The sequence below is a fragment of the Pollicipes pollicipes genome, unplaced genomic scaffold, assembly GCF_011947565.3.
Source record: "Pollicipes pollicipes isolate AB1234 unplaced genomic scaffold, Ppol_2.1 Scaffold_4219;HRSCAF=4965_pilon_pilon_pilon, whole genome shotgun sequence".
NCBI lineage: Eukaryota > Metazoa > Arthropoda > Thecostraca > Pollicipedomorpha > Pollicipedidae > Pollicipes > Pollicipes pollicipes.
The window spans coordinates 16,865,705-16,877,470 of NW_023596448.1; the positions used below are offsets into that span (position 1 = coordinate 16,865,705).

Below are 11,766 nucleotides of genomic sequence, written 5' to 3' on the forward strand. Positions count from 1 at the left end.
TTTGCCCAGCACTGACCTCAAGCTCACTGTGCAATAAGACAGCTTAACTGTCCTGCTCACATGTCAAACGTTTCCGTTTTTCCCATCAAGAGGTTTTAGAAATCGTCGATAATTCGGATCGATGCACGAGTGAGCGCAATAAGGATGATTAAAGAGCCAAAAGATACAATTTGGGACGTGATGATTTATTTGCTGCTCTGGGCACTCAGGGCATATGATTTTAAGGGAAATCTGTGGTCCGTGGATGTTGGTTAAATAAGGATTAATCTGCTCACACGTGCATATCATGTCAAGTCATGGCGCCGCTACTGAAGGGATGATGCCAAAGGCCTCGACTTATTCAACATACCAACTAGATGCAGGCATGCAGACGGAATTCTCGTCAAGGGACGGAGGGTTAATATCAAGCTCTGCATGACTTCCAATGAATTTAGACACAAAATATATATTACAAAACTTCAGCTCTAAGGGACCGCTCCCCATTTATATGGGTGATTTAAACTGAGATAGTCATTGCTAAGACCCATCCCCGCATTTCAAGGTCATGCCCTTTTTGGGACTTCATTTTTTATCCAGATGCGCGCGAACTGTTGCGGCCTTCTTGACTAATTGAAAGTCACCAGAGGTGCATGATGTCATGGGAATGTCGCTCCAATTCCGCCTTCTCAACGACTTTATTATTATCAACTTCAAGACAAAGATGACCATTGGTTTATTCGTGTCTAGAGTATGACGGGACGATGGCGCCGCATCGGCAGACAGCACGCGTCTCAATGTGATTTTTGGTGGAATACGCGCAAAGGTTCGTCTTCCTCTCGAAGTTTGCTTTATTCCTAATCACATTTTAAGATAATGTATCCCTTGTGGTAGATGCGTAGCGAAGTTGGCGTAACCAATGATGCAAATTGGAAAAGACTGCTCTACACAACACGATTTTTCTAATTCGTAAATATGCTCCTCAATATGTCATTGCTTGATTGCGTCATTAGTACCTTGCGTAACGTGGATTGAGAGCCAGGTGGTGGCCGTTACATCTAGAAATCGTGCTCACGAACACCAGTTTTCAACGACCCGACATTTAAATTTGCTCGGCCTTGATCATCGCATGGCCAATAAAATGACAGGATTTGAATAGCACCATTATGACGTCATGGACGCTTGGATGACCTTGAAATAGCCTGCGCGAAATAGCCTGTACATTTTTGCGGGCGTATAGGTCGACCGGCGTTGGTAAAACCTGCCGAATTTGTGGATAATGTCGGCGACCAAAATGTACGTATCCACGCGAAGCTTGGCACCAAAAATGTACCTATCCACTCGAAGTTTAGCGCCAAAAAAATGTATGGACAGCAGATTTTGGTGACAGCCATGACGAAAAAATACAGCACATATGCAAAACATAACATGAGGTCTCCACACATAGATATTATGCCTCCATGGTAATGCATTTTGTCACACACCAGCGAATGTTTCCGTAAAAACTCTTTACAGTACTCTACGGGCGCAGCCGGTCGGCCGATGGGCTGTTATTAACAGCCGACCCTCAGTGTCCAGAACTAGACAGCATAAAATACTGAAAAAATCTAGATACGGAGGTTCATCTGGCCGCAAGGGCATGTTTCAAACGTTGCGATGCGACCGATGTGAGGTGGGCGGTGAATTTCAATGTACCGCAATTCTGCAAGTGGCATTCGCATACTAGTGTCACGAAGACCTGACAAGGATACATTTTTTACCTTACGTATTTCGTTGGCGGTGCCACGATTCAGCATCCTTTTCTCAGCGTCAGAAGGTATTGACAGTGCGGAGTAAGTCGGCGGGATGATTCAATCAAGGTGGAAATTGACCTGTGTTTATCCAAACCGCCTTTTCAAGACACCGAAAAGACTGCTGACTCACGAAAGCCGTCGCGAAGCGACCAGCCTTCTTTCCTTTGAAAAGAATAGTGTATGTAATGTTGAAGTCTGATGGCATTCCTCATGAAGGGAATAACAGAAGGTGATAATATTTTTGAAATGTCAATTCATGCCATTTTTTTTATTATCCTGATAGAGAATAGTTACCAGTCACATAGATCTTCAAATCAGGAGTGCGCCTACTTTTTATTCGGTTTAGGGCCCCATCCCTCCCCTAAGTTTACAAAGAAGTGTGCTAATCCGGGAGGCATCCATATCTTAGGGGTACACTGCATAATTTTTCACTGCTCGCAAACCGATCTTCAAAAACTGTGCCCCGCCTGAAATCCAAAGATTTCATCAATGCTTTCATAGCATTTAGCCAATTATTTACAGTTCAGTCTTTTGCCAACATGAATCTTGGCTGCTGGACATTTATCTGATTTGTCTCTGAGGACACCGTTGGTTGTTTCCTGATGATAGTACCCTTACTGTCAGAGGAAAGCTCTGGAAGCCATTTGCTCCGTGGTGCTCATTCATACGTATATTTTCTTTGCAGTTGTGAGCACGACATCGCATGGATGCAAATATGATATATTTCATTACTGTTTTTGCTAACATTTAATCATAAGATTGTCCTGATGGAACCATTGACATGATCACTGTATACATTTACGTACAGTTTGTGAAGGCAGACAACCTATCTTATATGCAGCCTACATTGATTGTAGAAATCAATATGATTTGTGTGATGGTGGCATAATGCCAGGAGTGCCAGTTTTTATGCGTGGTTAGTGGAGGTAGCAACCCATGGATCATGGTCAGTAAATAAAGTTCAGAGAGGATGGCTGTGTGCTATGATTATTTTTTTCTCATATCTTTTTTATAATTTTCCAGCAAGAAATGTTGGCAGAGGGGGGGAGGAAGGAATCAGCATTGAGGGGCTCAAACCAACATAAATATTGCGTAGTGCCCCAGAAATTGATTTGAATTGATACTCCTGCATTATGCATGACAAACATCATAGGTAATCTTAGATTTGCATGGCGCATACATGCAGAAGGCAATTTTGGCTTCTTGATTGAATGTCTACCAATGCTTGGATGTTGGTATTTAAATGTGTCACTCCGATGTAGTAGTTGCCGTTTTCGTGATCTGAAATGTAGATTGCAGAACATCATATCTAAAACTAATAAAAATGGATGGCAGCCAACAATTTTAACTCTTACCCTGATTCGTCAGTTTTTGTAACGAAGGCTGCACGGACATCTAAATCCTACATGACCGTGCCGGGCAGTCGACAGTGGCGCTCAACTTTGTGGAAAGTTGCTGATGGTCGAAGCTGATGAGCTGTTAAGACGAGCAGGATGGCCTTGAAGAAGATTGATTGCCTCTATGTGGTAGTGTGGGTGCGAACATATGGGCTATGCATTGGACCAGACATATGACGTCGCTCACCAAAGCAGATCCCTCCAAGCCAGTCACCAGGCCAGTATTGCGCCGTTGGTCAGCTGTCAAGACAACCAATATCGCATTGTAGTGCGATCGATTATTCGAAAGCTCCTAAGGATACAATAATGGACTCACTCCGGTTCGCCGAGCCTTTACTTGCATATGCTCGGTTAGCATTTTTTGAGGATGTCGCTTCTGTAGTTGGCACTTGAGTAGTTAAAATAATCTTTACATCATCTCCCATGCTTTGTATTGCATGAAAAGTATGAAAATTGGGTCATGTCTCATCTAGCTATGCCCGGCGATGCCGTGGGTTCTAAGAGCATTTAACCACCACATGCGTACCCATCTGTCCATGCGTGACAGCCAAAGCGGGACTACCATATGGGCAGAACGGGGATCGATATGGGTTGCTGTAAAGGAGGGGATTATGTCCTACCCCATTCGTACCAGTGAGTGGAGTTCAGATCTTTCAAAGCGCCATCCGACGGGATTCAGACAGAGCCGGGCCTCAGGAGTCCGCCACGGAGGACTGGAGTTGGCCAGGCCGGTCTCCAACAGCTAACTGGCCACGATATACTGTTCAAAGAGCACTTGCATCCATTGAGCTGAGCCATGGCATGGCGAGCGGAGATCAGAGACATCCGAGATGTAAATGATAGCGGGGTACATAAAACATGAATGTGAGAATGAGTTGTGCTGACCTGCATCCAGGCAAGGATGTGTCAGTTTGAACAAGTGACTGCTCGAAGAAATCACGATCAGTGTATTTGTTAGTATTTCACATGAGGTATTGGTGTCCCACATATTTTGTAAAGGTTTTCGTAGTTCAGCGTCGAAATGCTTTCGTTGCAGCGATTTTCGAGACAACAGAATCGACCTCCAGAAGAGCTTCCAGCTGTTTTTGCGGTACGAACGGGCGGTTAAATTGTAAGTAACAGTTACTGCTCGCTTAAAAAAGCAATGTGTGCTTTTTCTCTACGTCGTATTCCGGTATAACATCAAGATTCCAATGTGGCCATTGGCAGCCTGCAGATTACACCGTTTCAATTATGATGTTGATGGACATATCTTGAATCGAGCAAAATAGTGCTAATATTTCATGTGAAGACGGGGGAAATGGATGCTGTGCAAGGTTCTTGCTAGTTCCTTTATGAACAAGTGTGTTTTATTGAAGCGCTTACGAGCAAAGTCGCATTTGGTTTTGTCCATCACACATTTATGGGGACAGCATCACCATATGATTTCGTCCACCAGCTGCTTGTAAACAAAGGGCGCATCACCAGACTGGCTGGAGAAGCGGTGTAGTCAATCGCATCACATATCTGCCCCCAGCCCGTGGTTTAATCAAGTCGGATATTTTTCCCTTGTAATATGGTGTGATTTGAGTTGCATGAATTCACCGTGCATTGCTTACGCGGTGTCATCTAGATGGCTGTTAGATCCAGCTAAGTGTCTTGAGTACAATGCTCTTATGCTAGGTTAGCGATCTTCTGCATGCCAGGGGAGATATTGGTTAGATGAGGCCACAGTGCTAAACGATTATGCCGGCGGCTCTTAATATTTAGTGCTACGCTCATCCTGAACAGAGTTGGAGCGAGGGCACACGGACAGCACATAGCCTTCTTTCTTGCATCAAATCCAGCTAGTGCGAGATCCTACATTTCCACTCTCAAAATGACTGTCACTTAGTATCAAGTTCATAAATGTCTCGCATGAAGTTGTCGGCTTGTTACCCCAGAAGAGCTGACAGGCATACGCCACGACGGTACACAGGAGCTTTTTAGAGTTTGCAGGGAATAGAACAGTAAAACATGACCAGCAACATACAGCATATGGCTATCTGTGTGGTAAAATGAACCCAAAAAGAGACAACCTATCTCTACGTTTTATAAGTTGATACTCATGCCGCCAACCATTATTTATTCCTTAAGTAAGTTACAGCGAAAGTCACAGTGAAACATAACCCAGCGCTACTAATTACAGATACCTCAGTTCCAACGGTATTCGGCGCATACCTCCGATGGTGTTCCGGAACATGTTCCGTCTGCATGTTCTCGACCTGCGGAACAACGAAATTACCGCCATCGAAAACCACACGTTCTTCGGCCTGCAAAACGTCAAAGCAATGTACGTAAGAACACGACGCAAGCTCCCCATGCTGTCAGATACGTTTGTGATTGTTTTCTCTAAAACAGCATGTCGCACAAACAATTTTCCAACTTGTTTTGTTTTCATTAACCACCCGGATTCAAATGGTTCAAAAGGCCGTGAGTTTCATGGCTTAGTTGCTACATTTTTTAACTTGCTTCGCGACATAGCATAGTAAATTGGTTAGTCTGTGGTATCTCTGAAACCGACGTTAATTTAGTGGTCCAACGGCCGTCACATGATACGATTAGGCGACAACTTCTTTTTTATATTTAACAAGCATCCAGGTGGTCATGTTTATATGTACCAATCCAAATGTCATCTTGCATATCTGATGTTGAAATGCTGATCCATGCCTTCTGTCGTTCTCAGTTACCTGGAAGGCAACCGGATTCAGACTGGTTCAAGACAGCTCTTTCCTGGGATTGTCATCGCTCAATATGCTGTAAGACTTCTCGTCGCAGCTTGTTTTCTTTCAAAACACCTTGCATCTAGGTCCCCCAAATACATTTGGCTTGGTTACATGCGATATGATACCATTGCACCAACTCTGCATAACTGTGAATATAAATGTCCGCGTCTGGTCTTGCAGATCTTCACGTAATTATGTATGATGAATATATATATATATATATATATATATATATATATATATATATACATATGCGTTTCATCGCGTATATCGGCGCTGGTGATCTTATATTTCTACTCATACCTGGCGTGCAGACAATTTTACTTTGAAAGAAAGTGTTTAGAAACAAGCGACCATGGATCACAGTTATGGCTATCGGCAAAATTGGGCAACTTACGTTACACTGGCAGCCCCGTTGGGTACTTCTTAAAGGTATGCACTAGCGACAACATTTTAAGCACCCTAGATAGGGGTGATGTCTTTTAGCTTGCGAACAGGTGTCCTGACCCTGTCTCGTTAGGCGCCCGTTGTCCACGGATTGGATAGATTGTTCAGGACTGAGTCGTCTCAAAAAGGTGTCCTGACCCTGTCTCGTTAGGCACCCGTTGTCCACGGATTGAATAGATTGTTCAGGATTGAGTCCTCTCGAAAAGCGGCATCCGAACATACACCTAATTGCATTGGAAGAGGAATAAGCATATCCAAGGCGATAATTTCCTTGAAACAATTAGATGAGATGTCAATTGAGCGCCACCCAATCAAACTCAAGTCACCTTCAGTCTGTGAGCAATTATTTGTCGCCACCACGACTGGAAGGCGTCTCATTGCCTTCCATTCGGCATCCGGGCACATTAGCTCTGGTCAGTGAAGGAACGACCCGAATAAGGGCTCAGCCTAGGCAAAGGCATCGTTTATGTCGATGCTTGCGAAGCGTCACCGTTCTTGGTCATGCGCAATTCACATCACGCAGCGCGCGCAGGACTTGGCTAGTTTTTACGAACATAAGGAGCCAGTCAAGGAGTAGCAGAGAAACAAAAGGTAACGAGGATATGGTATGACAGGACGAGGTATGACATCGCGAGGCTTTCCCCACAATGGTGAATCTTCGTGTTTGTTTGCGTCAGTTTTGAGAGCGATTAATCGTGATTTATCAGGTAGAAGGGAGCAGGTAATTTGGATATCCCGCCAATCACGTGCGAAACCCGCCATCTGTACGGTTTCCAGCATTTGGTAGACATACGGAACGAACAGAAGGTAACTAAATTGAGGCGTGCAAATGGCTCAAACCCAGCATTAGGACATGCATGATGATCGTGTGTGTTATTCTCGTGAAACGGGAGTGTATGGTTTTTACAGTTAATTCCGCCATTTTACGGTTGAGATGCGTTTTTGCTACCCACCGTATAGACTAATCTGGTGTGTTTCTGCATCTCTGTTGGTATGTCTGATTCATTGCAGGGATCTCAGTGGCCAGATGTTGGACTATCTGCCATCACGATCATTTATCGGCCTGCGTCGCCTTGTCAACCTGTAAGTGACGAGAATCTGCTGTTGCAGGAGCCGCACTAAAAGTTACTCATTTGCGCTGTACATCAGTGTGCTATTCTGTCCTTACCCAGTGTTCCAAGTGTGTCATTTCTAGCAGCATTGTCCGTGCAGCAGAGGTGATAAAACGGTCCATTAATACAACAAAATCAAACTTTTAAGCCTGCGCCCATCCGTGGCAGACAGCTGGCGGTTGTATCATTGTCATTGTCATTCATATCATAGCATTATATTATATCATTATTAATATCGTTATGACCGCGTCGGAACTGTACATGAAGCAACAAAAGAGACGCCTGCGTTATTACCTGGGAGGTATGACCAAACTGATCTATTTGCGGAGCTGGGACTATCTAGTTGGTACGCCAGAATGCAGGCTTTCGTGTTCTTCGTGACAAGGTGTTCGGAACTCAAGCCACTCATGCAGAGTCAGTCGAGCATTAAAAACTCTCTAAGAATCAGGATCCAACAACGGAAGTCGGGATTCAGTTCACAAATATCATGCAGTGTGCACAGTAGTGCATTAATAAGGTTTTGTGAAAATGACTATCATGTCGTGTAAAGCGAAGTGGGAATCTACACTTAGCTTGATTGCAACAAGTCGAAACCTGCGTGGCATGGCACAGACTTAGTGGAGTTGTAAGATCTTACGTGTGGTACGTAAGGTCTTGCTGCAAGGCAGATACAGCTATGAAACCACGGTGTGCTTCCCCAAGCGTTTTTGTCCGTGCCAAGATAGTGCGCTGACTCCTCTTGCGTGCGTTAATGGTGTTTTTGCGACAAAAATTCAAAACTACTAAATCTGGGGTTGTCATGGATTCTAACTAGACTTGGCAACCATGTAGCTACCCTCAAGGGATAAGAAAACACTCGCTTACATGTACGCACGCACGCACGCACGCACAATCGCATACATACAAACACACCAATCTGACCAATTCTACAAAAAACCGGCCCCTGTTCCAAGGTTGCCTTTGTAATGCTGTTCTCACAAACTGTTTCGCTCACTAGAGGACGGTGGCCAGATGGTCTGTGTTTTTTTGAGGTATACATGCGTTTTGAGGAACATGAAATGATCTTGCACATTGATTATGGATTTAGAGTAATGGCAAAAAATGCGCCCATGTGAAAAGTCACCTCGATGTTTCCCAAAACCTAGTATTTGTCATCATCATCATGCCTCGTATCAAGCACTTACTTTTCAATGCATTCACTGATATGTATTTTGTAATGATAATGCAACCATACCCTGCATTAATAATTTACATTTTGTCTGCAGCAATTTATCCAACAACGGGCTGCGAAAACTAGAAGTTGCCACCTTCACCGGACTAAATCAGCTTCTCGTTTTGTAAGTATTAGTTTGTAGTTTTCAAATCTGCGTGCACGCCGTTGTCTTCTTGTGGTCGTAAACGGTATTAAAACCTTAGGGTATGATTGTTTTGCTCAGCTGGGTGAGACGCGATAATTGTGCAGGTTTCGTCACTATGATATTTGGCTTATTCTAAAGCAACTCCCTACAGCATTCTAGTGGAAACCAGCATTTTTGTCAGACCATCATTAAAGCTGACCTATAAGCGTGCATGAATTCCAAACAATTCTGCACATGCAACAATATGCTGCTTATTCCAATTTCTCTGACCTAATGTGGGCTGTTGAGTGAATCGCACCGAGATGGCATATTCCCCACCTGGAAACACACCGTAAAGCATTGACTCACGTCGCACGGCAAGCATGCCGCCGACAAGACACGAATGCCGCATACGACGCTCCACCGAGGCAACAGTATGCAACGCGGCACCGAGGCAACAACATACAACACTGCACCGAGGCAACAATATACAACACTGCACCGAGGCAACAATATACAACACTACACTGAGGCAACAATGTACAACACTGCACTGAGGCAACAATATGCAACTCTCAACCGAGGTAACAATATACAACACTTCACCGAGACAACAATATACAGCACTTCACCGAAACAACAGCATGCAGCATTTCACCGAGACAACATATAAAACTCTACGGGAGCAACATGTACACTCCACCAGAACAGCAACATACAACGCTCCACCGCCACAATAACGTACAATGCTCCCTCGAGACAACAATATACAACATTCCACCGAGATAACAACGTACAGCGCTCCGCCGATACAGCGCAGATCGACAGTATGGATCACGGTGACCATGCGATGGACAAGGACGCAATTTCAGTTTCAGTTATTTGAATTATTTAAAATGGTTCCATTCGTGCCGCATCAAACACCTTTCAAAAAAAAATTAACTGTATGATGTTTGGGCAGGCTGGTTCGCCGATGTTTTGCGGGACACTGGCAGCCGATACAATTGCGTGGCGATTCACAACTGCTGTCTCGGCGGAGACAAGAAATAAAATTGGTATTTCGAGGGAAGCCTCAGCTACGTATAGCACATGCCATCTGCAAGCGGCCTTGGTGTCAAGCTGCCGGATGGTGTAACCATTCTTCAGTTAGCTGATGACACTCAAATTGTGGTCACAGTTAAAGCGTAGGGTTTGGCGGATGGCGTTTGTCCCATAGGAGCCGCTTCGGATTCACCTTTCCGATGGTCTTGCCACAAACAGATAGAGACCAATATCGCAAAACTCAAATGCTGTTGCATAACGCACTAGCTATGTTGAGACGTTGTCGCCATTGGGGCTTTAAGGTACACTCGGCAACTGAGGCTATATCGCGTTGTCTGCATCTCAACCTGGCAGAAGGGGCGGCCACTGCGGAGAATCGAACCACGCATTTCGAGATCCCCAGACGCGTAGCGTGATCGCATTAGCGACTCCATTAGCGACCAGTGCATTAGCCACCCCCATTGGACCATGCGCGAGAGCAGTACACACCCAGCACCCGAAGTACACACCATGTCAGACAGCCTTGCGCCCGAGCAGGCGTCGACGGACGGCCACTGGCGTATGTTTAAAAAAAAAATTAATTCATTATTTCTAGTTATGACCGTCGCTCTTGTCACGTGACTGTTGGGGCGTTTTCCGCATGTCATGCCTCTGCGATATAGCCCCGCGCGGGCGCTGGCATAAACGAGGACGCCGTTCCAGGGACATCAGCGACAACCAGATTGAGGGGCCCCCGCGGGACGTGTTCAGGAGCTTGGTGTCGCTGCACCATCTGTAAGTATTACCGGCCCGCCGCCGCGTGCCCGGCTCAGCAGACCTTCTATTTGTTAGCGTGATGTCCAGTCGTTTGCCAATGGGTGTCGGACGCGGTGGCCATACCGCTCGTGAGTCGAAATCTGCATTCTACGAAGTCCTCACCACAAGACTCCGACACAAGTGAAGCCCATGCGAATACTCATTTCACAAGTGTATCATACCACGCGGACCTGGGTGTTAATGCATGGGTAATATCAGGGGGCTCGTGCTAGCTTCGCTGCACGAGGAGGCGACGCTGTTGGCATCGGTAGCTCGGCCACTAACGCCGACAGTTAGGAAGAAATTTACTGATATCTCACTTAAATAACGACGATCGAATTCCTGCGATTTGGACCTAATTTCCGCGAAATCACCTTGTACCAAGTAAAAACCTCATGGATCAAGGGCCACTGCTCCCTTGGCTGCGCCACTTGGCTACGCACTTGAGTTACTATTTGTAGGCTGTTTATATTCAAGGATCACCCGCACGCATAGCCTGCGTCACGCTGCTCCGCCGTTGGCGCTGACAGTGTCGTCACCCGTGCCGTGGCGCTTCGACGCTCGTGGATCTCTCAGACAAATTGTCCATGCAACGCTGCTTGACGCACTCGCGACATCAAATACATATATAATTAAGTTCCGAATTTTGCCTGCTTTGCTGCGCTAAGAGCCGGTCCCGTTGGTATCGGTATGGTGTCCCTTCCAGCCACATACCATTGACTCGCATCTCAACAATGTTCAGTATGTGCTGATAGGTTTTTGGTAAGCTCCAACTGTCCGCCTCAACTGGCAGTTCCTCGCGTATGAGGGCAGGACGTGCATCGCTACTCTACCGTTGTGGCAAGCGTTCGAGAGCTTGGACTTTATACAGCTTGTTTCTCCCACATATACGAAAGGTGCCCACTCCAAATGCCAAAACATACATGCTTTTGGCACGCCCTGTGACCGAACCGGTATTGGACGGGCGTGAATTCATATTATGAATTGTCACGATGGTTGAGCCCGTCGTGCGTGCAAACTTTACGGCAATCTGCGCAGTCCATCGTGCTGTGCGTCTGGAAAAAAAAATGCGAGCACACAGTCAGATAAACGCACGCTCCGAATTTAGCATTAGGGAATCAGAA

At 45.5% G+C, this 11,766-nt stretch overlaps 1 protein-coding gene across 1 annotated transcript in view; it reads left to right on the top strand.

The window, feature by feature from the left end:
- Positions 1-11,766, top strand: part of LOC119095982 (G-protein coupled receptor GRL101) — a gene marked incomplete in the record, with an annotated part of 113,453 nt that overhangs the window by 100,087 nt on the left and 1,600 nt on the right. Inside the window, 6 exon segments of the mRNA XM_037218848.1 lie at positions 4,203-4,277; positions 5,334-5,477; positions 5,871-5,943; positions 7,369-7,440; positions 8,735-8,806; positions 10,550-10,621. Of these exon segments, the coding sequence (XP_037074743.1) occupies positions 4,203-4,277; positions 5,334-5,477; positions 5,871-5,943; positions 7,369-7,440; positions 8,735-8,806; positions 10,550-10,573 (460 nt within the window).